The sequence below is a fragment of the Geotrypetes seraphini genome, chromosome 1, assembly GCF_902459505.1.
Source record: "Geotrypetes seraphini chromosome 1, aGeoSer1.1, whole genome shotgun sequence".
Taxonomy (NCBI): Eukaryota; Metazoa; Chordata; class Amphibia; order Gymnophiona; family Dermophiidae; genus Geotrypetes; species Geotrypetes seraphini.
Window position 1 is genome coordinate 406,930,600 of NC_047084.1, and position 27,062 is coordinate 406,957,661.

Sequence of the window (27,062 nt, forward strand, 5' to 3'; positions counted from 1 at the left end):
TCCCATTTGTTTTCTTCATGTCCCACTAATTTTTCAGCACCGCCGTAGAAACCTGTTTAGATGCTTCTGCTGATGTAGGTCAGTTGTTACACACATCTGGCTAAATGCTTTGAACTGAGGTGGTATAAATTTTCCCTTTGGGAGCATGTAATATTGTTTTACCACTGAACATGTGTCCCAGTTTGCTGATGTTCAAAAATTAACGCCGGTGCTAGAGAAGATTAGTGCTGACATTAAGGTATGCAGAATACTCCAATGATTTCAGCAACGGTGCTTTAAATGCAAGTGGTCAATAGTAAGTCCGTTGTACGAACAGATGCATAAGGGGGACACTGATTTGTATGATATTTGTGTGGGATTTTTTAGGCAGAATAAAAAATCTTATTCAAGTTATAGGCAATTTAAATTTAAGAGTGATGCTAGTTGTACGGCTTTGGAACATATATGGGAATATGTGCTGGGAGAAGTTATAGTGGAGGAGGATTGGACAGCTTTTTGGACTAAAGTCTGTTGACCTGTTCTGTCTGCTTGTTACTTAGTCTTTGTTTTATTTGGCCCATTGGGCTCTCTGGATGCCGTATAAAGGGTCTAGATTATTGAAGGGAGGGTCTCGGGCATGCTGAGCTTGTCAGTCAGGGTTGGGGACTCTAACATATATTATACACTTGCTCAAATGTGAGACAGTTTTCTTATTGTATGTGGGAGTAGAACAAAGTAGTTTTCATTTTTGGGTTCCTTTAACTCATATGCTTGTTATTTTGCAGTCTGTAGCTTTGCCTATATTTTGTAAAAAAAACAAAAACAATCTAAATTGTTTGACATATTAATGGGTGTAGCGATGCTTATTCCCTCCCGTCTATGTGCCAACCTTTTCAAAATATCTCGTCCCTGCCTAGTGTATCCTGGGATGCACTAGGCAGGACCAAAGTACCATATAAGGAAAATACTTATGTGGTACTTAGGTCCCATCCTATGCATTCCAGGAGGAGTGTGTGGCACAGTGGTTGGATCTACAGCCTCAGCACCCTGGGGTTGTGGGTTCAAACCCCGCGCTGCTCCTTGTGACCCTGGGCAAGTCACTCAGTCCTCCATAGCCCCAGGTACATTAGATAGATTGTGAGCCCACCGGGATAGATAGGGAAAATCCTTGAGTACCTGATTGTAAAAACCGCTTAGATAACCTTGATAGGCGGTATACAAAATCCTAATAAACTTGAAAACAAACTCAAACTTGGAAGGAACAAAGCACCATCATTTTGAAAAGGGTAGCCCAGAGGCAGAAGGGAGTAGGCATCCCTCCTGCCTCCTATGACTAAGGTACTTGGAGGGATAGGGATTCTAGACCACTAGGGCCAGTGGAAGGGATTTCAAAAGTCACTAGATCACCAGGGCAGTGAAAATTAGGGGGTTGGGCCCAGCCAACTCTGGCCTTGGCGGTCTAGTGGACTCCCGACTCCCCCAGTGACAATTTGGCCCTGGTGGTCTAGTGCAGTGTTTCTCAACTTGGTCCTGGAGTACCCCCTTGCCAGTCAGGTTTTCAGGATATTCACAATGAATATCTATAATTTTGATTTGCATACACTGCCTCCATTATATGCAAATTTATTTTATGCATATTCATTGTGGTTATCCTGAAAACCTGACTGGCAAAAGGGTACTCCAGGACCGAGTTGAGAAACACTGGTCTAGTGGACACCCCCTGAGTCAATTTTAATGCGACATGAATTTGGATGCTCATTATTTTGAGCATGCCATGCTGATTTTTCAGTGCTGGATTCGCAGTACGATTTCCTCTACTGTGAATCTTTTGAGCATAGGCCCATAGGTTCATTTGTGACTTTTGAGATAGTACTCTATGCGTGTTATCTATAAAATTCTAAAGTTATGTAGAATTGCTGACTGGTAGCAATGAAGATCCTTGTAAAAAGTTCTTTTTTTGTTTTTCATTTTTAACTCTGGACTAAAAGAACATTTGGCACAATCTTGTAAGCTCAGGTAGTATGCAAAAGAGAGGGAACATCAACGCATGGTACTAGTTATTTTAAGCAAACAGGAATGGTGCTAGAGGTCCAACAGTATTTGGAATTATTAAATAAAGATAAATAACTTTCTCTCTATGTTTTTTCAACTACACTTTTTCAATTTTTAGGTTTTCAGCTCATGAAAGGCCTGCTTCAAGCCTGCTCTTTGCAGTCCCACCGAGTGTATGGGAGTTAACCTGGAATGTCACTGATGGGATAACCAAGAAGAGGACTTCCTTATTGTATAATCATCCTACCCAGAATGACATGTGGCGTAGAGCAAATTGGGTCTAAAATGGATGTTTCCAAAGGAAGCACTGATGGGATAACCAGCAATCCCGATTTCAAGTATAAAACAGAGGCAAAGATGTAATAGGCTTAGTGTGGTCAGTTATGAAAATCATATGACACTTTCACTGGCATGAAACTGTGCATGATCACAGTAATAATAATAATAAAAAAGCACTAAGTATTTTGCTTCAATGTTGTCAATAACCTGCTTTAGTTTTTACTCCTTTAAAACCCCCTGTAACTGGCTTGTAATCCTGTGATGTGTCCTACAAGTAAAACATCTGAAATCTAATCTCTCCCAAATAATATATTATGAGTGTCATAATTAAAATGATTAAGTATGGAATACATGTTCCAAGTAAAGCATGTGAAAAATACACTGATTGACAAATGATTTAAACTAATATTGGCCCCCTTTTATGATGCCGTGTCAAGCTTTTTTATATCACCATATTAGCTCTGATGCTCATAGGAATTCTATAAGCATCAGAGCTTTTACTGCCAAGGCTGGCGATAAAAAAGCCTAAACCCTGATACTGCAATGCTGCTTTAATCCAAGCAACTGTAAAATGAAAACAATTCATATTAAAATGTCAAACAAAAATTTTCATGTAAATTTCCGAGTGAATGTTGTACCACAAAGTTCCTTCTTACTACAAATAAACTGCCACTTAATCATGTGAAATTATTTGTTCCCAGGTACTTAAAATGGAGTAAAGCTAAGAAACAAGAGGTTAACTTTTCTTCATTGATACTGGTCTCAGATTGATACATATCACAGCTAACTGGAGAAAGATAACTGCCTTTTTTTTACAAAAAATTTCAAACATGTAAACTTATGAGTTACATTATAGCAGCAGTTTCCAGTCCTTCATAAAACATGTTCAAAATTATATCCTTATCTCAGCATAAATGAAATACAGTGGAAGAAAACCTGAGGAATGAACAGCTGCAATTCTCTACTTGTCATTGTCAGGAAGTTAAAGATAGAAAGGAGATTTGCATCAAAATACAAGCCTTACATTTTCAGAGGACTATACAGTATACACATCTGTTTTACATTATAGATCACATAATAAATTCCAACACTTGATTCCCATAATCCTCCATGAAGTCTTATCTCAGGGCAAATGTTAAGGTACCTCTTTGCAGAGAAAGGTTTGCAGAGGTATATTAGTTTCTGCTAAACGTTTCACAACTTCAGAAGTGTATTCTTGTGTTGGTTGTGTTTATTGTTAGCAGGAAGATAATTGTTGCCTCTTCCTATATTGCTGTCTTACCAAACTGTAAACCTTGTGACTTGTGTGCATTCTACAACAGCATATATTGACAGTCTCAGTACACAAAGGTAAAATACAGTAGGAAAGACATAGAAAGGTCAGTATGAAAAAGTACAAAAAAAATCCCACTGTTCAAGTAGCTTGGAAAAAACCTTGACAAACCAAATAAGGCATCCATGGTTATTCTTGTCCTTGAGAAAAGTCAAAAGGCACTCCAACTGAATAAAACTATGAAAATAGAAAGCATTATAGCTCTGTCATGTCTCAAAAATCTATCTGTTTGGTAAACCAATGTCCACTGTTATTTTTGTACACAATGCTTCTTTCTCATATTTCATCACTTTATACATAAGTGAATTTACACCATCTGAATTCATCGTCTCTCTGGTATGTTGAATTCTGTCAAATCTGTCAATGTAAGAAAAAAAATTAAACATCTTTCATTAGGACTTAACTTCTTATCAATAAACCTCAACATAGCATCTGAACTTAGTTTATACAGCTGAACAGATGTCAAATTACATATCTTAAAGGTGATATTCTTACCTTTGTGGGTTGGGTTCATTTTTGACATCTCTGTTATGGCGAATCATACGACATTTTCCAATGATTGCATCTGGGCGTGATAATGACATACCCTTAAAAGTTATCCTGTGAAAATGAGCACATTGAATTTCATTAGTACTAACTCGCATTACTGTAGTATTAAGCCCTTTAAAAATTTACAGAAACATATGACCTATATTAAATCACAAGAAACTCCCTCCCCCCAACTAAAGCAGCTTCTAGACTAAGCTTAAAGTTCAGCTCCTTGAAAAATACTGTCAATATAAAGTTAAAAGTTAACTTGGTGGCAAAAACTGAGTATAAATTTCTTACTAGTGGTCAGTCATAAAACCTTTCAATCTTAACTTTGAGAGATTTCCAAGTATCAGAAAACAGAATAGTCTCAATCAGTAGTCATTCATTGGATATGACAGTTTGAAAATGAAGGGGCAGATATTAGTGCTGCCCAATTTCCCATTCAAATTGATTCACCGATTCACTTTGGATGAATCGATTCAAATCGATTTGTTGTTTTATTAAATCGGCCTAGCCGATTTGGTGACCCATGGTTTCTTACCGCTCGTTGGGGGTACGTGGGCTAACCACCAGGCGGTGGTTAGCCCCCCAATGCTGCTCATCGCCCGCTGCCACTGCGATTGCACGCCACTGGCCCACAAGCCCTTCACCAATGTCAGAGAGAAGGGCCAGGCCAGCCAATTGCTGCTTGGCTGGCCCGGACCATCTCTCCAACATCAGAACTGACGTCGGGGGAGAGTTTGTGGGCCGGTGGTGTGCAATCACTGCACGCTGACCCTTACTTTCCTGGAGTTGCGGGGAGCGGTGGACCAGGGGGTGGGGTGGGGAGGAGGAGGAATCGACGGTAGGTAGGCAGGCTTCGACACGGCAGGGAGGGAGGCATTTTCAAATATTTTTAATCCCCTTCCCCTGTAGCCTAGTTATAATAGTGACAATTTTTGGGTAGAAAGCCATAGATCATGGCTCCCTGCAAGCCTGATATGCCTGCATCCTAGCAAATAGGTGTCAATGTTGAATGATGACTTGGATTCACTTCTCCCATATGTGAACACTTCTACACCATCACTCAGCCCTGGCCAGTCTGGAGTCTCCCAAATAGCAACACACCACACTATCACTAAACCACCACAGTGAGTCATGGCCTTCATCCTGTAATTAGTTTCTGAAAATTGACAACAAATATCACTTCCCTATGTTTGTAACCTTCATCATTTCTCTACCTAACAGTCTCAGGATTTTCCTTTCTTTTCAATGTGAAATTGGTTGCTTTATACCAGTGGTCTCAAATTTGTGGCCCGGGGGCGCATGCTGCCCGCCAGATACTTATTTGAGGCCCTCGTATTATAAAGAATGTGGTTAAGTGTCTGGCGGTTGTGTCCAACGGTTATATTCTGGACCATTGCCCACTTCACTGCTGTACCCTCAAGCAAGCGCTTTCCTGCGTCTGTATTAAAGAGTTGCGCGGGGACAGAAATCCCACCCATCCCCATGAGGAATCCCACCCGTCCCCGCGAGGAATCCCTCCGTCCCCACCCGTCCCCGTGAGGAATCTCCTCCGTCCCCACCCATCCCTGCGAGGAATCCCCTCCGTCCCCACCCGTCCCTATAAAGTACAGAAATAGTTATTTCATTTAATTATGCTACTGAATTAAAGGCTCTGGTAGAAACCCATTTACAAAGTATGTAAAACCAGCATCTGACCCTCATGCCACACTCGCAGCTTGCTCGCTAAGAACAAAGGAGACTTTTTTCACATGCAGCGCTGAACAAAAAGGAGCCATTAATTTCCACTGGGCAGCCACTTGCGCTGAGTAATCATTAAAGATAAGAATCTGTGCCCCTTCATAATCCAATGGTCCAGCTTTCCGATACGCCCGAAGTATCTCTTCCTTTTCTCACCACTTGTAGTAATGGGCTATAGCTGGTCTGGGTTGATTTTCCCTGGAACGCTTGGGGCCCACTCGGTGCGCCCGCACACAGCTATATTTATTCCCGTCCTGCTGGAGGCCCAACCTCTGTGGCAGCCACTGACCAAATATGCGATAAAGATTCATGTCGGCAACAGCCTCTGGGAAGCCAATCAGTCTCAAATTATTCCTTCAGTTCCTATTTTCCTGCTCGTCCACCTGTTACTGGAACTCGTGTAGTTCACGTTGCACTGTGGTAACAGTACCCTCCATCACCATGCTCTGGTCCTCTTGGGCTGACACTCTCTGTTCGACCTCCTCCAGTCTCCGTCCCTGGGAGTCAAACTTTTTATTAAGCTCATCAACTAGAAACCCGGCGTGGATAACCAATGCAGTAAAAAAGGCAATAAGCGACAAGAAGTCATCTTTCAGAAAATGGAAAAAGGACCCAACAAAGGACAACCAGAAGGAGCACAAAAGGCACTAGAAAGAATGCCACCGAGAGGTTAGGAAAGCAAAAAGAGAGTACGAGGAAAGACTGGCAGGGGAAGCAAGAAACTTCAAACCATTCTTCAGGTATGTGAAGGGGAAACAACCAGCCAGGGAGAAGTGGGACCATTGGACGACGGAGACAGGAAAGGAGTGGTAAAAGAGGAAAAAGAGATAGCTGACAGGTTAAACAAGTTTTTCTAGTCAGTCTTCACGAGAGAGGACACATCCAATATCCCAGAACCCGAGGAGATCATAAACAGAGACCACGATGAAAAGCTGGTCCAACTAGAGGCGAGCTGAGAGGATGTCCCTGTCCGACAGATAGACAGACTGAAGAGAGACAAATCACCGGGTCCGGACGGCATCCAACCAAGGGTAATAAAAGAACTGAGAAACGAAATAGCGGAAACACTTCGTCAAATATGTAATCTATCCTTGAAAACTGGGGAGATCCCAAAGGACTGGAAAATAGCAAATGTCACGCCCATCTTTAAGAAGGGATCAAGGGGAGACCCAGGAAACTACAGGCTAGTGAGCTTGACCTCGGTCCCGGGAAAGATGATGGAAGCACTGGTCAAGGACACAATCTGCGAGCACATAGAAAAAAATGGACTACTAAAGGCGAGCCAGCACGGCTTCTGCAAGGGTAGGTCGTGCCTCACGAACTTACTGTACTTCTTTGAGGGAATAAACAGCCAGATGGACAAGGGGGAAGCCATAGATATCATTTACCTTGACTTCCAAAAAGCTTTCGACAAGGTACCCCACGAACGGCTGCTTAAGAAGCTGTGGAATCACGGGGTACAAGAGGATGTACACCGATAGATCAGACACTGGCTGGCGGGCAGAAAACAGAGGGTTGGAGTAAAAGGGCATTACTCAGATTGGCAATGGGTCACGAGCGGAGTTCCTCAGGGATCAGTGTTGGGGCCATTCCTGTTCAATATATTTATCAACGACCTGGAGACGGGGACGAAATGTGAGGTCATTAAATTTGCTGATGACACCAAACTCTGTAGCAGGGTCAAAACCACGGAGGATTGTGAAGACCTGCAAAGGGACCTGACGAGACTGGAGGAGTGGGCAAAAAAGTGGCAAATGAGTTTCAACATAGAAAAATGCAAGGTCATGCATGTAGGGAAAAAGAACCCGATGTTCAGCTACAAAATGGGGGGAATATTGCTAGGGGTGAGCAACCTTGAAAGAGACCTAGGGGTGATGGTGGACACAACATTGAAACCATCGGTGCAGTGTGCGACAGCCTCAAAGAAAGCAAACAGAATGCTGGGCATCATCAAAAAGGGTATCACAACCAGGACAAAGGAAGTCATTATGCCGCTGTATCGTGCAATGGTGCGCCCGCACCTGGAGTACTGTGTCCAGTACTGGTCACCGTACCTCAGGAAAGACATGGCAGTACTCGAGGGAGTCCAGACAAGAGCGACTAAACTGATAAGAGGTATGGAAAACTTTACATACGCTGACAGGTTGAAAATGCTGGGGCTGTTCTCCCTGGAGAAGAGGAGACTTAGAGGAGACATGATAGAAACCTTCAAGATCCTGAAGGGCATAGAGAAAGTGGATAAGGAGAAGGAAGTGACGTCATCGCCACGGATGGGAGCTTGAACTGAGAGCTCCGTTCGAGCCGGCGAAATAACTATCATTTCGGTGTGTAAACGGCGCAAATTTTTCATCCCCGGGGGCTGGTGAGGTGTGCGAAGCCACTGTGAACACTATGGCAACGCGAAAAAAAGTTGCCCGGCGACAAACCCGGCCAGCGCACGATGGAACAGGCGCTGAGCCGGGCTGCACGTGGCAGCATGGGCCCTGAGCTGTGCAGCGGGGAGGCGGCGAAATTGAGCGGGACCCTAGTGGCTGTGGCTGACATGATCGTGGACCCGGTGCAGGAGAGTACATCGATGGACCCGCTTACTAAAGTGGATATGCAGCGATGGATTGCAGAGGTAAAATCTGAAATCTCTGCGGTGGCGGTGCAGGTTCGGGAGGCGGTGCAGGAGTTGCGCACTGACCTGGTGGAGGTGGCCACGAGGGTCGAGGTGGTGGAGATGCGCATGGATAGCTGTGAGGACAGTGTAACCGGAATGCAGAGATCACTGGAGACGGTGTCTGCGGATTACCAACTTCTTCTGGATAAGGTCGAGGACCTGGAGAACCGCACCCGGCGTAATAATCTGAGGGTGCGGGGCCTACCAGACCTGCCTGAGTTTAAGGATGTTCATGCTACTACTATCAAGCTGATTAGGTGGCTCCTGCAAGATGATACCCTGGAGCCAGGACTGGAGCGGGCTCATCGCACGCTGGGACCCCGGACATTGGATCAACCAAAAGATATAGTGTTGTGTCTTCAGAGCTTTATCCTTAAAGAGAGGATCTTCCGCAGAGCCCGGGAGATGGGCACGGTCACTTGGGAGGGTCACCGGCTGGAGTTTTATCAGGACCTAGCTGCTGGCACGCTCCAGAAACGGCGGGCGTTCAGAGAAGTGACCAAGGCTTTGCAGCGCAGCAATTTGCGCTATCGTTGGACTTATCCTTTTGGAGTTGTTATTACCATCAACGGAGTCCACACCAGAGTTTCCACTGTTCGAGAGGCTCGTGGGCTGTTGCAACAAGCGGGGATTGAGATCCCTGAGGAGGCTGTTCCGGCGGGAGGTGTGGTGCCTGGCCAGGGTGGGCGTCCTGCCTCCTCCCGCTGGCAAAGAGTGGAAAATGGATCCCGAAGCGGGAGGGGCGGCCGAGGGGGTGGACCCCCTCTTCGGGCCACTGCTTCTTCCTCGAGTGCTCCCCCCTGAGAGCTGACTGACTGTACTTGTTTTTTTTTCCTGTTTCTGCTGCCAGTTTTATGTCTCGGCGGGGGGCCATTGGACTCCCCCCCGAGGGAATGGACTGTTGAGTCTTGCCCCGTGGGAGAGTGTTTTGTAGGGGGTATATCCTACCTGGTTCGGGATGAGGCGGGTGGAGGAAGTTGAGGGTTCTAGGTTTGTGTTATATGGGGGTAATGCAATGTGGGGGAGGGGAGAGTGTGCATTATAGCATGGGGGTTTGGGGGATTGGTGGGATGGGAGTGGGGGATTTTTGTATACACCGTTTTTGATAGTTGATGTTTGAGTGTGGGATGTGTGTAAGGGGCCATGGAGATGGTTCACTTCTTTGTATGTTGGTGGGAGATCTGAGGACTCTCACTGTGGGGGAGGGGGGTGGTGGGGAGGGATGGGGGGAGAGGGGGGGTAGTGGGGACATATCTGTTGGGGTTGGGTTTGCATTGTCATTATTTTATTTGGAATATGGGGGTGTTTAAATTGGTTTCTTATAACATTAGGGGTCTCAATTCCCCCAACAAGAGAAGGGCCTTCTACGGGGAATTGCTCCGTTTGAGGGCTGATGTCTGCTTTGTCCAGGAAACACATTTACTGCAGTCCCATGAATCCTTGGTTGGGGATCACAGGTTCCCGCAGGCCTTTTGGGCTTCCCGGGTGGGCACTTCTAAGAGGGGTGGGGTGGGAATTCTTATTCGTAAGGGGATCCGCTGTGAGGTGCGTAGGGTGGTGAGGGATCCTCAGGGCAGATACATCATGTTGGAGGCTATGATTGAGGGGGTCTTGTACTCCCTGGTAAATGTCTATGCCCCTAATGAGGGTCAGGGGACCTTCTTCCGTGAGTTGGTCCCTCGGATCCTCAAGTTTAAGGGGGGGGGCCCTGGTTTTTGGTGGGGATTTCAATCTTACAGTGACCCCTCATTTGGATAACTCAGGGAGGGCGGATCATTATGGGAGAAGGGATCGTAAACTGTTGCGTGAGGCATTGGCCAATCTGAATGTGGTGGATTGCTGGAGGTGGCTCCATCCTTCGGTTAAGGACTATACCTACTTTTCGGGAATACATTCCTCATATTCCAGAATTGATTATGTTTTTGTGGAGCGGGGACTACTCCAGAGGGTGGAGTCCGCGGGGATTGAGTCCCTCACGTGGTCGGACCATGCCCCGGTGTGGTTGCGATTCCAGGGGGTGGGTGGAGGCTCGGGACAGAAATTTTGGCGTTTCAATGATAATCTTCTAGATGACCCAGAGGTGGGAACACAGATTGAAGGGTGGATACAAGAATATCTAGATGTAAATGTGGAGTGTGGAGCTTCGTTGGAAGCGGTTTGGGAGGGGTTAAAGGCTACCCTTAGGGGCAGGTTAATAGCCATGTCGTCGGCCCGGCAGCGTAAACGGCGGGAGGATGCAGCGGACCTGTTGATTATAATTGGTAGGTTGGAGAGTTTGCATAAGCGTTCCCCTTGGAATGTGGAATTGCGGGAGCGCTTGTTTCAGGCCCATAGGGATCTCCAGGCTTTAGACTTGGACAGATTGCACCATAACTTACAGCTCCTCCAACAGAGATATTTTGAGTTTTCTAATAAAGCTAGTCGACTGGTTGCACATCGTCTTAAGGTGCGACAGACGCGCAACCAGATCTTTTCGCTCCGGGCGGCCTCTGGGGAAGTGTTACAGACTGAGGATGCTATCCATGCACGTTTTGTGGAATATTATTCTCAACTCTATACCCCGGAAGCTTCAGGGCCCTCACAGGACCAGGACGCTTATTTAACTTCAGCAGAGTTGCCCCGGATTGCACAGGCTGATGTGGTGAGGTTGGACCGCCCTCTTACATTGATTGAGGCTCGTAGTGCGCTGCGCTCTATGAAGCTTGGTAAGTCACCTGGGTTGGACGGTTTTACCGTTCGGTACTACAAACGTTTTCAAGATCTGCTGCTGCCCCCTTTGTTGCGTTTTCTTAACTCTTTACAAGGGAATAGTGCCCTCCCCTACTTCATGCGCTTGGCGGGCGTGACAGTGCTGGCTAAGGAGGGGAAGGATCCCCTCCAATGTGCTTCCTACAGGCCGATATCCCTGTTGGGGGTTGATACTAAGATCTTCACGCGAATTTTGGCGGACCGATTGATGAGTTGGATCCCTCGGCTGATCCATCCAGATCAGTCGGGATTTGTGGTAGGCAGACAGGTGGGTGATAATACTCGTAGGGTCTATAACTTGTATGACTGGGCCGGGGGGGGGGTGAGAGAAACGGTGTTTTTGTCTATCGATGCTGAGAAGGCGTTCGATAGGGTGGCTTGGCCTTTTTTATTTCAGGTCCTGGAGTCTGTGGGTCTGGGTCCACGAATGCGGGACTGGATTCGGGTCCTATATAGTGGACCTCTGAGTTGCATCAAGGTGAATGGTGGTTATTCGGAGACTTTCTCTCTGGCAAGGGGAACACGTCAGGGGTGTCCCCTTTCCCCGCTCCTTTTCGCTTTGACGGTGGAACCCCTGGCGCAGCGTGTGCGGATGAATCCGGATATTAAAGGGGTCACGGTGCCGGGAGGGGATTTTAAGTTGGCTTTGTTTGTGGATGATATTTTGTTTACGGTGGAAGACCCTGCAACTTCCTTGCCGGTTATATTGCGGGAGTTGGATATCTATGGCGAGGTGTCGGGATTTCGGGCCAATGTTGGTAAATCGGAGCTCCTCAACATTAACTTGCCTGCTGACCGGGTTTCCTATCTCCGTGACCGGTATCCGTTTCGGTGGGTTCAGCGTTCTCTGCGATATCTCGGGGTTTATTTTGGACCGCCGGGAGTGGAGTTATATGACCTCAACTTTCCTCCGCTCTTTCGTCGCATTCGCCAAGATTTGCTTAATTGGAAAGATCTGTATTTCTCTTGGTTGGGCCGGGTGGCCATTGTGAAGATGATGATTCTGCCTCGTTTGTTGTTCTTATTCCAGGTATTGCCTCTTTGGGTGAGTAGAAAAACATTAGAGGGGGTTCAAAGGCATATCTTTAATTTTATTTGGGCTGGTCGAAGGCCAAGGGTGAGTAGGAAGGTCTTATGTATGGGGAGAGGGGACGGGGGTTGGGGGTCCCGGATGTGGTGAAATATTATCAGGCTGCTCAGCTGCGCGCCCTTTTAGAATGGCAGACGCAGACGCCGAAACTGTGGGTGGAAATTGAGCAAGGGTTAAGTGAGGGGGTACCTTTGTTACATCGGCCGTGGGTGCCTGGTAGGGCGTGACTGGTAGGGGGGGGTATCCTCGGTAGTGACTTCTTTGAGGGTCTGGAATCAGACCAGAGCTTGTTTATTGGGGAGTAGGCGACATTCCTGGTATACTCCGTTGAGACACAACCCTGACTTTCCACCAGGAAGGGATGGGGGAGTGTTTGCAGACTGGGAGTCACGGGGCTTAGTTTGTGTGGGACAGTTGTGGGACCCGGTTCTGGGCGGTGTTAGACCCTTTACGGAACTCAGGGGCAAGTATGGGTTTGGGATAAGGGATTTGTTCCCCTACCTGCAGGTTCTCCATTATATCAGGGCCTCGGGTCTTCTGGGAGACTTGAGGGGTGGTAAGATGCCCTTTGAGCTGCTATTGGGTCCAGTGCTTCGGAAGGGAGCTCTCTCTGCAGTATATAGGTGCCTTAATTGTCGGGGGGCTCCCCTTCCCTACATGAGGGCTTGGGAAGATGATTGTGGTTCAGCTATTCCCTGGGACACTTGGGGTGATATATGGTCGGAGATCTCCTCGGCAGGTATAGCTGCTTTGCTAATCGAGAATGGTTACAAGGTCCTCTTTCGGTGGTACTATACCCCTCAGGTTGTGGCTCGTTGGCAGGGAGGTGCGAGTGACCTATGTTGGAGGGGCTGTGGGGAAGTGGGTACATACTTTCATATGTGGTGGCAATGTGGGCAGGTGTGTGGATTCTGGACTGAGGTTTTTGTTCGGGTGTCCCGGATCTTAGATGTCCAGATACCGGCTGATTGGCGACATGCCTTGTTGTTTTGGCATCAATTGAATTTGGCTTGGGGTGACTCTTTATTTTGTAAGTTGGCATTCATTGCTGCTAGATTGGCCATTGCCTCTCTGTGGAATCAGGCGCTCCCTCCCACGTGGGCCCTGGTGGAGCAACGCTTGCTAAATTGGCAGAACCTTTATCACTTAATGGCTTTGCGTCATGGTAAATTACATGGCTATGCTCATATCTGGCGTAGTTTTCGGGCTTCTGTGGGGGTTTGTGGTAGGGGTAGCTAGGGGCTTTGGGTTTGTTTTGGAGTAGGACTGGATGGGTGATACTTGGGGGGATCCCATAACCATATTCCTTTTCACGTTTTGGTTTCTGTTTGGAATAGATTGTTTCTCAACCTTATTGAGAGATGTTGGTATTGTGCTCTGTCCCTAGGGGGGTGGGTGGGGGGGTATGGGCTGTGATTTGGTGGGTATTTTTGATTGCTCTTATTAGTCTGTGGGAATTGCACATGTTTCTGTTGTTATTTTGGAGCGAGGTATTTTGCTCTATGTATCTTTGTTCCTGCGTTTCCTGTGAAATTGTACTGTTTGGAGTGTATTTCAATAAAAGCTTTTCATTGAAAAAAAAAGAGAAAGTGGATAAGGACAGATTCTTCGAACTGTGGTCTCTGGTTGTGGTTACAAGCACTAGGGGTCACTCGGAGAAATTGAAAGGGGACAGGTTTAGAACAAATGCTAGGAAGTTCTTTGTTACCCAGAGGGTGGTGGACGCATGGAACGCTCTTCCAGAGGTTGTGATAGGCCAGACCACAGTACAGGGGTTCAAGGAAGGTTTGGATAGGTTCCTAAAGGATAAAGGGATTGAGGGGTACAGATAGAAGCAGAGGTAGGTTATAAAAATGGTCAGAAATCACTTCACAGGTCAAGGACCTGGTGGGCCACCGCGGGAGCGGACCGCTGGGTGGGATGGACCTCTGGTCTGACCCAGTGGAGGCAACTTCTTATGTTCTTAACTGCGGACTGAAATTTATTTAAGCTGTCCACCAATGCGGCCGTGACAGACTTTGTTATCTCCTAGATCCATTCCCCGGCCGGCACCGTGAAAGAAGCTGGCGCAGCCGCCATCTTGGCTTGTGGAGATCATGGCTTGTCTTTCAGGTCCTTGGTGTTTTTCACTGGCATACTGGGTTGCGATGTCCAAAAAGACTCAATTAGAGTCACAGAGTATTCCGCTGTCCACGGGTCCCGTAACTGCCAGAAAAATATCGGGTGTAGCGCAGATATAAGCAGGTAATCAGCAGGAGCATCCGGATCTTCTCACTCCCGCATCTGGCTAATTGTACATTTCTGTTTATACAGCTGCAGTGTTCAATGTTTTGCCGACATTGAGCAATAATTAAGTTACAAACAGAAGTATGTCTTAGTGTAAATGTTCTTTTGGTCATCAGATGTATAAAGGAGATCATAAGCAAAGAATGTAGACTAACACTACAGGAACCACAATTGTTATGTCCCATTTGGCGAGTCCTCTCGGACATAATGACCGCTGAGGGCAATGCAGAAATGACCAAACAGTTCCTCAGATTTCTTCCTAAAACCCTAGTGTCCCTCTAAAATCTTCTAATTATCGCAAATGACTTTTTGAAAATGACAAGCTATATGGGAATACCTTGGAGTGCAGGGATTGATTCTATAAATGGTGCCTAATAAAATGGTACCAGCTGCATGTCAATCATACTTAGGCAATTTACAGAATCACGGCTAGTGACACCTATGTAAAAACTTAGGCGCCTGAAATGTAGGTGAGGGTTTTAAAGCCTACATTTCAGGCACCTAAATCTCGCTCTGCCCTCAGAAGCGCCCACTTAGGCATTAGGCGCCTGTCTTTTATAGAACTGGATAGGCGCCCAATGTACAATTAAATTTTTTTTCCAATTACTGAGCCTATTAAGGTTATTTTGCCAATTAAATTAGGCACAACTTTAGGTGCCCTTTATAGAATCAGCCCCTTTGTGCCAAAACACGGATCTGTATTGGGTCTCTTTTGCTCTATCCAAATCCTTGGTGAAATTATTTTTATTTTTTATACTTACAATAAAATATTTTTGGTTTTATTTCTATAACTTTTTTTTGTTGGTGTCCATGGTCAATTCATACTTTTTGTAAATTGGTTCTCCTTGACACAGGGTATATGTGCTGTTCTTTTGTCTTTGTGCACAATCAAACAAGGATTGAACAAAAAATTGCAAAAAGTACCATGAAGAATTTTAAATTATTACACACAGAATTTAATTTTTTTTTTTTTTGCAAAGAATTCTCCCATGAGTAAATTTCACAGGCAGCCAGGAAAGTCATGCTCAGCCCTTCTTAGTTTTAAGCACTATTGATGAAAAGCAATTGCATTATTAGAAAATCTCTAAATTTCAAGTCAGCAAACTTCTGTGTATTTAACAAAAATGACATACAAGACATTAAACCAGGGGTGTCCAATGTCGGTCCTCGAGGGCCGCAATCCAGTCGGGTTTTTAGGATTTCCCCAATGAATATGCATGAGATCTATTTACATGCACTGCTTTCATTGTATGCTAATAGATCTCATACATATTCATTGGGGAAATCCTGAAAACCCGACTGGATTGCGGCCCTCGAGGACCGACATTGGACACCCCTGCATTAAACTTTTGCTTTTATCTTGCCCCAAAACAGCAGGAAATAAGTAAAAACTGATATTGTCTTAATAAAAGTGAACAAGAAATGTGTTTCCACTACTATACACTGGCAACTTGGTAAGGGAGAGAGGAATGCTTCTCTTCTGCTAGCCCTATTTTATTTCTGTGGATAAGTTGAGAACTGATCTTTCTATTTTATCCAAATTCTCTGAAAGACGCAGTGAAATGGAAAAAAGTGCAGCTGCAGGTTTACCTGTTGTAGATGTCATCATCTTCACCTCCCCAACCCCAGTAATTATTTGGAAAGCCATTAATTTTTTGGAACTGATTCTTGCTCAGGGCAGACACTCCTCCAAAAAACTGGTTGTAAGGTAGCCTAAATAAATAAACACACAAACCAAAGTTTACATTAAAACTTTGCAAAGCACAGTGAATGTCAAAGTCCATCAAGGGAACAAATAGCTTTGCAGAAGCAAGGAATCATTAAGTTTCAGGTTTTGTTCTCTCTTCTAGTTGTCTTCTTTTAGACTAGTTGTTTCCAGTGGTGTAGTAAGAGGGGTGGGGTGGAGGTGGACTGCCCCAAGTGCTATCATGGTGGGAGCACTCTCACCTCTCCTCCCCCACCACTTGCCTTCACTCCCCCCCCCCTGTACCTTTAGCTCTTCGCTGATGCGAGCAGCAGCTCCAGCCTGCTGCTCGTGCTGGCCTTGGTGCTCCCCTTTGACGTTACTTCTGGGTCCTGTGACTAGGAAGTGATGTCAGAGGGAGTGCCGATGGGGAAGCTAAACAGGTACAGTGGATGAGAAGGGGTATATCGGGGAGGGGGTGCGGGGAAGAGGGGCGCCACCACCCTAGGCACCTCCTATCCTTGCTATGCCAGTGGTTGTTTAGTTGTCTTCTTTTAGACTTCCAGCTCTACTGAAACCACCAGCTTGGTTATTGAAGGTCTCCTTCTCCTACATCCATGGGCTATAAATGCTGTCTCAACAGCATCCTCAAACTCAGTTGGCTCCTGGAATCAAAACAACAGCCATTTGCATGACAAAGCTTTCCCCAGGCAGCAAGAATGACATGGGGACAAATTTTTCCGTGTACCCGCAGGAACTCATTTTCCTGTCCCGGCAAGTTCTTTTCCTGTCTCTGCCCCATTCCTGCAAGCTATGTCTTCATTTGCACAAGCCTCAAACACTTTAAAATCATAAGTGTTCAAGGCTTGTGTGGCAGAGCTTACAGGAATGGGGCAGGAACAGGAACAGCAATAAAACTCACGGAGTTGGGAAGGGAAAATTGAGTTCCTTGTGGTTGTCCTCCAGGTGGTCCTCACTCACTGTAGGTGTATCTTGGTCCTCGCTCATTGTAGGTGCATCTTGGCAGCTCCACTGTTGGTGATTTTCCATGGCCTCCCTGTATGCCTATTCAATGGCTGGTCCTTATCAGATTGTGTCCGCCAAAGTGATCAATGAAGCAGTCCTTTATCAGCGCCTCTAAACTAAACTAAACCAAACCTTAAATTTGTATACCATATCATCTCCATAAATATAGAGCTCGGCACGGTTTACAGGTAATTCAATAAATGAGGGAAGGACATAATAAGAAATTACATTTTAAATAGATAGCTTTATGTTTTGGAGAAAAGCCAGGTTTTCAGATGCTTTCAGAATAACTGGAATGAGCCTAGGTTCCGCAGCAGGGCAGGGAGGTCTATTCCAAAGCTCAGTGAATTTGAAGAAAAGGGATTTCCCTAATTTACCTGCATACATGTCGCCTTTTAACGGGGGGAAAGATAGTTTGAGTATGTGGGTGGATCTGGTAGTGTCAGATCTCGAAGAATTCCAGGATAGTAGGATTAGGGGAGGAAGAATGTCATGTAGGATCTTGAAAATTAGGCAGGTACATTTAAAGTGAATCCTAGAAATCACCGGAAGCCAGCGAAGTTTTGACAGAAGTGGGGGAACATGATCAAATTTGCTTTTTGCGAAGATCAATCTAGCAGCAGTGTTCTGGATCTGCTGAAGTCTTTGAAGATTTTTCTTGGTTAGACTTAGTTACCAGAGTTGAGATAATTTTTTCCGGTACAGAGGTCAGACTCACCGGTCTGTAGTTTCCCAGCTCTCCCCTCGAACCTTTCTTGAAGATCAGTGTAACATTTGCCACTTTACAATCTTCTGGAATCCTTCCTGATTTGATTGACAGATTGGTATTAGTTGAAGCAGTTCAGCTATAGCCCCTTTCAGTTCTTTGATGCACTGCCTTCATTGTATGCTAATAGATCACGTGCATATTCATTGGGGAAATCTTGAAAACCTGACTGGATTGCAGCCCTCAAGGAGGACTTTGATACCCCTGCTCTAGAGGTTCTGGCTCTACTATCAGGCAGGGTCTTGGGGTGACGGTCCACCATACAGTTTGAGATCATCCAGGCCTTTACCAAATAACTACCCCTTAAAAGGGAGTCTGGCAAGAGTAGCTTTTAGAGGTGGCATCACCAGCCCATTGTCTGATTCAGAGCATTCTATGAGCAGAAATTGAATAAGCTGATGCTTTACCCAGGACATGTATAATATCATATAGAGCATCAGCCACATAACCTCCTTCTCAGCTACTTTTATCTGGTGTGGATTATCTCCATTACTCTCCAAAGTATATAGTCTGGATAGATAAGCACGGGTAACAAAAGACACTGCCGAGGCAGGTTTGACTCCTGAAGACACTGCCTTGAAAAATCTCCTGAGAACAACATCCACTTGGCGGTCTTGCATATCCAGGAGTACCACCCCACCTTCACTCAGAAGGGATGTGTATTTAGTAACCTGTGCAACCAATAAATCTATTTTAGGCTGACTAAAAAAGTTGCGGACACTCCTGTGCCATAGGATACAGCCAGTACTTAACAAAACATAGTAAGTAACTGTGCTATACCAGAAGCCAACAGGCTATACACAGGAAACGAAGACGGGAAACTGACAGGGTCGACGGTCAGTTTAGAAGAGATATGCAGGCATAAGAACATTAGCAATGCCTCCGCTGGGTCAAACCTGAGGTCCATCGTGCCCAGCAGTCCACTTACGCGGTGGCCCAACAGGTCCAGGACCTGTGCAGTAATCCTCTATTTATACCCTTCTATCCCCCTTTCCAGCAGGAAACTGTCCACTCCTTTCTTAAAGCCCCAGTACCATACTCTGCCCTATTACGTCCTCTGGAAGCGCATTCCAGGTGTCCACCACACGTTGGGTAAAGAAGAACTTCCTAGCATTTGTTTTGATCTGTCCCCTTTCAACTTTTCCGAATGCCCTCTTGTTCTTTTATTTTTTGAAAGTTTGAAGAATCTGTCCCTCTCTACTCTCTCTATGTCCTTCATGATTTTGTAAGTCTCTATCATATCCCCTCTAAGTCTCCTCTTCTCCATGGAAAAGAAACCCAGTTTCTCCAATCTCTCAGCGTATGAAAGGTTTTCCATCCCTTTTATCAGACGTGTCGCAGATTGATAGGCTTAAAAATTATAAGTACCCGGTACCGGACAGCATCCATCCGAGGGTAATTAAGGAACTGAAAGGGGCTATAGCTGAACTGCTTCAAATAATAGCCAATCTGTCGATCAAATCGGGAAGGATTCCGGAAGACTGGAAAGTGGCGAATGTTACGCCGATCTTCAAGAAAGGTTCGAGGGGGATCCGGGAAACTACAGACCATCTGACTTTGGTACTGGGAAAGATGGTAGAGGCGCTGATAAAGAACCGCATCATTGATTACCTTGATGGACACAATCTGATGAGGACCAGCCTGCACGGATTCAGCAAAGGAAGATCTTACTTGACAAACTTATTGCACTTCTTTGAGGGAGTAAACAGGCAGATAGACAAGGGTAACCCGGTCGACATTGTATATCTGGATTTTCAGAAGGCGTTTGACAGGGTCACGCATGAACGACTACTTTGAAAAATTGCAAGCCATGGAATCAAGGGTGATTAAAAACTGATTGGCGGATAGGAAACAGAGAGTGGGGGGGGTAAATGGACAATACTTGGACTGGAAAAGCGTCACGAGTGGAGTGCCACAGGTTTCGGTGCTCGGGCTCATCAACATATTTATAAACGACCTGGAAATTGGTACGACGAGCGACATGATTAAATTTACGGATGATACAAAGTTATTCAGAGTAGTGAGGACACAGAAGGATTACGAAGACCTGAGACAAACACGCTCGAGGAATAGCTGATTATTTCAGTTGTATAACACCAGAAGTAGGCTAGAAACTACTGTATATACTCGAATATAAACAAAGCAAATATAAACCGAGGTAACTTTTTTCCCCCAAAAAGGAGGAAAAAAGGTTGACTTGAATATATAAACCGAGGTTAGAAATTTGGGTATGTGAGTATCATTTGTCATCCAATAGCACTATCTCGTTATAATTGTCTGACTGAGTAGTACAGATAATTACTATGAAGTATATTCCACTCTATTGTAGGGGAATACCTGAAGAAGACACTATTTTATGTGTCAGGAAAAAAAGGCTTCAGAGATTAGAGCTATGTGCTTAGTCTTATCATAGACCAGTGTATTCAGCGTATTTAAATCAATAGACTTGCTCCAATAATTCAATCACCGGCTAAAAACCCCTGTATTCATATTCTTCTTCTTTAAAAAAAAAAAATTGTGAAATTTGTAATTGTTTCTATTTTCTTCTCTATTATGTTTTAACTTCTTATTTAATCAATTATACAGAATATGAATAAAGGGTTTTTTTGGTCGGTGATTGAATTATTGGAGCAAATTTTTTGATTTAAATATGCTGAATACACTGGCCTATGATAAGACTAAGCGTATAGCTCTAATCTCTGACGCCTTTTTTCCCCAAAACATAAAATAGTGTCTTCTTCAGATATTCCCCTACAATAGAGTGGAATATATTCCACTAGTCATTAAGTCCGTTACATTAACGGGTGCTAGAATAATGTTCACCCTCTATGTTGCCCCTTCCATTCACTGCCCTCTCTTCTCTTTCCATCCAGTGTCCGCCCCCTCTCTCTCTGTCCCATATGGCCTCTCTCCATCTTCTCTTTCCTTTTCCCTTGGTCTGGCATACCTTCCTCCTTCCCTCCATGCCCTGCTATCTGTTCTTCCCTCCAAGCCATTCTCTCCCCCTCTGCTCACTTTCCTCCTTCAACTACTTCATCGGGCAACAGCAGCATTCACAATTCATTGCTGTTGCTGGCTTCAGGTATTCCTCTCTGGCGGGTCCTGTGTTCATGAAAACAGGAAGTAGGCAGGACCGGCCAGAGAGGAAGGCCTGAAGCCGCAACAGCAGCGAATTGTAAACGCTGCTGCTGCCTGAAGCAACCGAGGCAGACGCTTCTCTCCCCTCCCAGCCCAACCCCCGCTGACTCTGCGACCTTCTGGCGAGATGACTTTAATAACAAACCTCCCTCCAGCGTTGGCAGCCACAGCACGCTAAACAGGCTGGTTCGCGGCTTTCTTCTGCCGTTGAGTCTGTCGCATCATTGATGACATCATTAGTGACGCGGCAGAGGGACTCAACTGCAGGAGAAAGTCGCGAAGCAGCCTGTTTAATGTGCTGCGGCTGCCAACGCTGGAGGGAGGTTTGTACCGGTATGTGCAAAAGCGATATGTCTCTCCCCCTCCAGTACCTGTGCAGCACTTTGCTGCGGCGCATCCTCCCATCCTGAGTCGGCCACAGCGCTCGAGTCTGTTTCTCCCGCTTTGTCTAGCCGCCGCATACGCACTCTGGCCACGAACCTACAGATCACGCAGGTCTGAGTGCGCATGCGCGGCTAGCGTTTTATTATATAGGATAGTAATTATCTTGATTGTCATTTGTCATCCCCACCAGAACACCTGGCCTCAGTCACACATGCAGAAAACAGAAAAAAAAAACCCTTTTCAAATACAAACTCACAAACTGAAAGTACTATAGTACACAAACGAAAACCTAATATGCCAGACCACCACAAGAGAAGTAGAAAGAAATGCATTTCTTCTTAACAGTCCAAAATATAACAACAGATGTAAATTTTCAAAGCTGACATATTTCAATCACTAAATTGAAAATAAAAAACATTTTTCTACCTTTGTTATCTGGCAATTTTATTTTTCTAGTCATCTTGTTCCATCTGTGCTCTTAACTCTGTTTCTAAGGCCTTCTTATACATTTGCTGTTTCTTTCCTCTCCATCACTTTTTGCACTATATCATTCTTTGGCACTGATTTTCATATTCAATTTTCTTCCATTTTTCTGCCTCCATCTCAAATCTATCTCTCCAACTCTTTCCTTTCCCTCCGTCCATGTGCACCATCTTTTCCTTCTCTTCCTCTTCCCTTCATCCATGTGCTCCATCTTTTTCTCTTCCCTCCATTCATGTGTCCCATCTCTTCCCTCTCTTCCCCTTCCCTCCAATCGTGCCACCTCTTCCCTTTCCCATCACCATGATCTACCATCTCATTCCTCTTGCTGCCCATCGCCTCTCCCTGCACAGTTCCTTTGCTGCAGTCAACCCAAGCGGAAATAGGAATTTGCTTCAGAATGGAGTGGACCATGGCAAAAGAAAAGTACAGAAGAGGCCACCATCTTAGGTACTCCTATCCTCCACTACCCGCTCCCCCCTGCCCCAGACCGACATCACACTTACAGTCCCGATGCTCCGAAGCAGACGCTGATGCACTGTGCTGGGCTGAAGGTCCTTGAGTGTCTGCGCATGCTAAAGGCTTGTTGGACTTCCTTCGAGAATCCCAGAAGGGCGGGAGCCAGCAGGCCTTGAGCCTGCACAGATGCTCAAGGCTCTTCAGCCCATCACAGAGTATTGGTGTCAGCTTCTGGAGCATCAGGACTGTAAGTGTGATGTTGGTCTGGGGCAGGGGAGAGTGGGTAGTGGAGAATAGGAGTGCTAGTCAATAAAGGGGGAGGGGGGAGACAGAAATGCCAGTCATCTGGGTGTGTGTGTGTGTGTGATAGGAGTGCCGGTCATCAGGATACGGGGAGGAGGAGATACCAGATAGTGCTGGTCACGGAAAAGGGGTGGAGGATAGCAATGCCGGGCATCTGGAGGGTTAGAAAATAGCATTGTTGAGAACATAACAAGGATCCAAGATGGCGGTAGACTGGATGTGCTGAGGCGATTGTGCTGGAGATCTGCCCGTAAAAAATCTGAATTTCCTTAAAACCACTACTTGTGGTACCTACTGACGATGCCAAAGTGAAGAGGCCGGAGCGGTGCTCCGAGGTTCCCGCATTAAACGATATTGGGGAGCCTCGATGTCAGAGGGCAGGGCGCATGGAACCAGCGAGACAGTTGCGGATCCTCTTAGGCTTGAGACAACATTAAGCCCCGGCGTAAGGGCCCTGCCACCGCAGCCTTAAACTACTAGCTCCCCAAGAGGAGCAGAAACCCCGGATAACGTGGTGTTTCACTTCCCAGAGGCAAGCAATATTACAACAGGGAGTCTAGAGGTTGGTGCTCCGATGCCAGGGAGGCCAACTGAAGAGATTGAGGATATTTCATCGTCGGAGGGGGACTTGAACCAGGAAGGAAAACAACAAACTATCCTACAGACTGGTGAGCACTCTGTCACTACTCAATTACCTATATCCTTGGAAAAACCTGCAGTTGTAACTTTAAATTCACTGTGGGATCTTATGGTTGGTATGGTGAAGACCATAAGTACCAATTTTCAAACAATTAAAAATAAATTGTCTGAACACTCTAAGGAATTTAAAAGACCTTAAATCTGAGCTGGCTGCTTCAAATTCCTCTGCTCTGAAATTTGAACAGGAAATAAAAACTTCTATACAGCTACAAGAAACTTTAGTGAGAAAAATGGAGTGCTTGAGAATAATTCTCGTTATAACAACTTATGATTGATTAACTTCCCTAGGCTTAAAACAGTATTGCCTAGGGAAATGCTTAAGAGATATATGTTGGAAATTCTGGAAATTTCAGAAGATGCGATCCCATTTCCTCGAGTTTATTATCTTCCAGATAAAAATCAATCTCAACAGAAAAGAGCTCTAAACCAGGAGCCAATGAATGTTTCAGAAATCTTAGAAAATTCAGACTGTGAGGCAGAAGTGCCATCTACTTTGATTATAACCTTAGCTCTTTCTTTTTTAAAATTCTTTATTGATTTTCTAAACTTCAAAAGTGGAATACACAAATATATATAATATAATAAGTTAATAAAAGCACATTTAACTTACAAATATGCATAACCAACCATTTTCTCCCCCCACCCAATGATTGTTCAATAAAACACAGACACATACACTATCCCAATAACCTTACCCTATTCAGATTAAAAATATCCTCCCACCCTCCTTCCACCCCAGGTGGACATACTCAAAAGTCAAATTAGGACAGAAATAGCCCCCCTCCCCCACCACCCTTTCCTGGATGTGTACGAAAAAAAACCCAAAACTGACTCATAATCAAAGACCTACTATTGAGATAATATATGTCGTCAACGGCCCCCAAACCAGCTTAAATAAATTACTGTGCCCCAAACTATCGGCATTCATTTTTTCATATCTATAGCAGGAGCACAAATTTGCCCACCAGAAAGGAAAATTTAGGCAGTCATAGTTCTTCCAATTTCGAGTTACCATCTGCATGGCTACCCCGGTCATGACAAGAAAAAGGCTGCATTTATAACGATCCATAGGGGGGTTTAACATGTAATAACGTTCCACATATGACCGCCTCATACATCAGTGGAATTGATGATTCCAATATGTTGTTAATCGTACCCCATTTTGACCTCCAAAAGTTAAGTATCAAAGGACAATAAAACAACAGATGATCCAGTATCCCTATGTCCAGATGACAATGCCAGCATCTATTATATTTAGAACTGTCTAACTTGTGTAACCTAACAGGGGTCCAAAAAGATCTATGTAACAGAAAAAAAACATGTTTTGTCTCATAGATGCCGACGCTGTACATCTCATCCTCCAAGTCCAAATTCGTGGCCATCGAGATGCAGAAATATACTGCTAAATCTCAATGTTCCAAATGTCTCTAAGACCATTTTTTTTTGTTTTTTATTCAAGAAATTAGATATTAATTTATACCACCGGGCAGCCTGATGCCCTAACGAATCTATCTGGAAGAACAGAACCTGCAAGCTGTAATAATTTTTTAGATTTTGCCAATCAGGGAACCCCTTCTGAATGGCTTGCTTCAACTGCAACCACTTATAATTTTGAGACTGTCAGCGCTCTTCAACCTCTCCCTTAGTACAGGCAGCGTCCCGTTGGACTGGAGGACGGCTAACGTCATTCCACTCCACAAAAAAGGCTCAAAGATGGAGACAGCAAACTACAGACCAGTGAGTCTAACATCGATAGTGAACAAACTAATGGAAACTCTTAATCAAACACCAATTAGATAAGATCCTGGATGAGGAGAATCTACGGGATCCCCGTCAACATGGATTTACTAAGGGGAGATCATGCCAATCCAACCTGATTAGCTTCTTTGACTGGGTAACGGGGAAGCTGGATGTTGGGGAGTCCCTGGACATTGTGTACCTGAACTTTAGCAAAGCATTCGATAGCATACCACACCGCAGGTTGCTGGGCAAGATGAGTTCTATAGGATTAGGTGACACATTGATGAAATGGGTTGGGAACTGGCTTGGAGGTAGGCTTCAAAGGGTAGTGGTGAACGGCACCCCCTCCGAAATGACGGAAGTGATCAGTGGAGTGCCACAGGGCTCGGTCTTGGGCCCGATCCTATTCAACATCTTTATAAGAGACTTGGCAGAAGGGCTTCGCGGTAAAATAACATTATTCGCCTAAGTAATGTAGTGGGCAAATGCACAACAGACGAAGATTCAATGCCTGACAACATGATGCACGACCTACTCCTACTAGAGCGCTGGTCTAGGACCTGGCAATTCAGCTTCAATGCCAAAAAATGCAAAGTTATGCACCTAGGCAGCCAAAATCCATGCAAGACTTATACCCTTAATGGTGAGATCCTAACTAGAACGGTAGCAGAACGAGACTTGGAGGTGATCGTCAGTGAAGACATGAAGGCTGCCAGTCAGGTGGAGCAGGCTTCATCCAAGGCAAGACAGATAATAGGTTGCATATGCAGGGGCTTCGTCAGCCGTAAGTCATTATGCCATTGTATAGATCCATGGTGAGGCCCCACCTGGAATACTGTGTGCAATTCTGGAGGCCGCATTATCGCAAGGATGTGCTGAGACTGGAGTCGGTTCAGAGAATGGCCACCCGGATGGTCTCGGGATTCAAGGATCTCCCATACGAAGAACGGTTAGACAAATTACAGCTATACTCGCTCAAAGAGCGCAGAGAGAGGGGGTACATGATCGAGACATTCAAGTATCTCACGGGCCGCATCGAGGCAGAGGAAGATATCTTCTTTTTCAAGGGACCCGTGGCAACAAGAGGGCATCCGTGGAAAATCAGGGGCGGGAAACTACGAGGTGACACCAGGAAATTCTTTTTCACTGAAAGGGTGGTTGATCGCTGGAATAGTCTTCCACTGGAGGTGATTGAGGCCAGCAGCGTGCCTGATTTTAAGGCCAAATGGGATCAACACATGGGATCTATTCACAAGGCAAAGGTAGGGGAGGGTCATTAGGGTGGGCAGACTGGATGGGCCATGGCCCTTATCTGCCGTCTATTTCTATGTTTATGTTTATGTTTCTACCAAATGTTTGTTGCAGTTGCTCTAGGCCAGCCGAGGGAGATTGCAGGTAAGCACGTGGCGAGTGGAGCGCGACTGCTTGCAGGATAGAGGAGAGAAGCGGGCTGGAGTAGAAGCAAGGGCACAGAGAGGTGGAAGCAGTGGGAGAGAGGATCGTAGTCAGTAAGGCAGAGGAGCGGAGGTGACCGGGTCAGAGGAGCGGAGGGACCCGGACAGTGAGACAGAGGAGCGGAGGGGACCCAGACAGTGAGACAGAGGAGCGGAGGGGACCCGGACAGTGAGACAGAGGAGTGGAGGGGACCCGGACAGTGAGACAGAGGAGCGGAGGGGACCG

At 45.5% G+C, this 27,062-nt stretch overlaps 1 protein-coding gene across 2 annotated transcripts in view; it reads right to left on the minus strand.

Moving 5' to 3' along the window:
• Positions 1 to 2,606: 2,606 nt before the first annotated feature.
• B4GALT1 (beta-1,4-galactosyltransferase 1) overlaps positions 2,607 to 27,062 on the minus strand; it is a 203,730-nt gene continuing 179,274 nt past the window's right edge. For both annotated transcript variants that reach the window (XM_033918237.1, XM_033918247.1), the window contains exons 4-6: positions 16,294 to 16,416; positions 4,139 to 4,243; positions 2,607 to 4,000 (exon numbers count right to left, since the gene is read on the minus strand). In XM_033918237.1, coding sequence (XP_033774128.1) covers positions 3,865 to 4,000; positions 4,139 to 4,243; positions 16,294 to 16,416 — 364 coding nt within the window. In that variant the 3' untranslated portion in view covers positions 2,607 to 3,864. The remainder of the gene's footprint in view (positions 4,001 to 4,138; positions 4,244 to 16,293; positions 16,417 to 27,062) is intronic.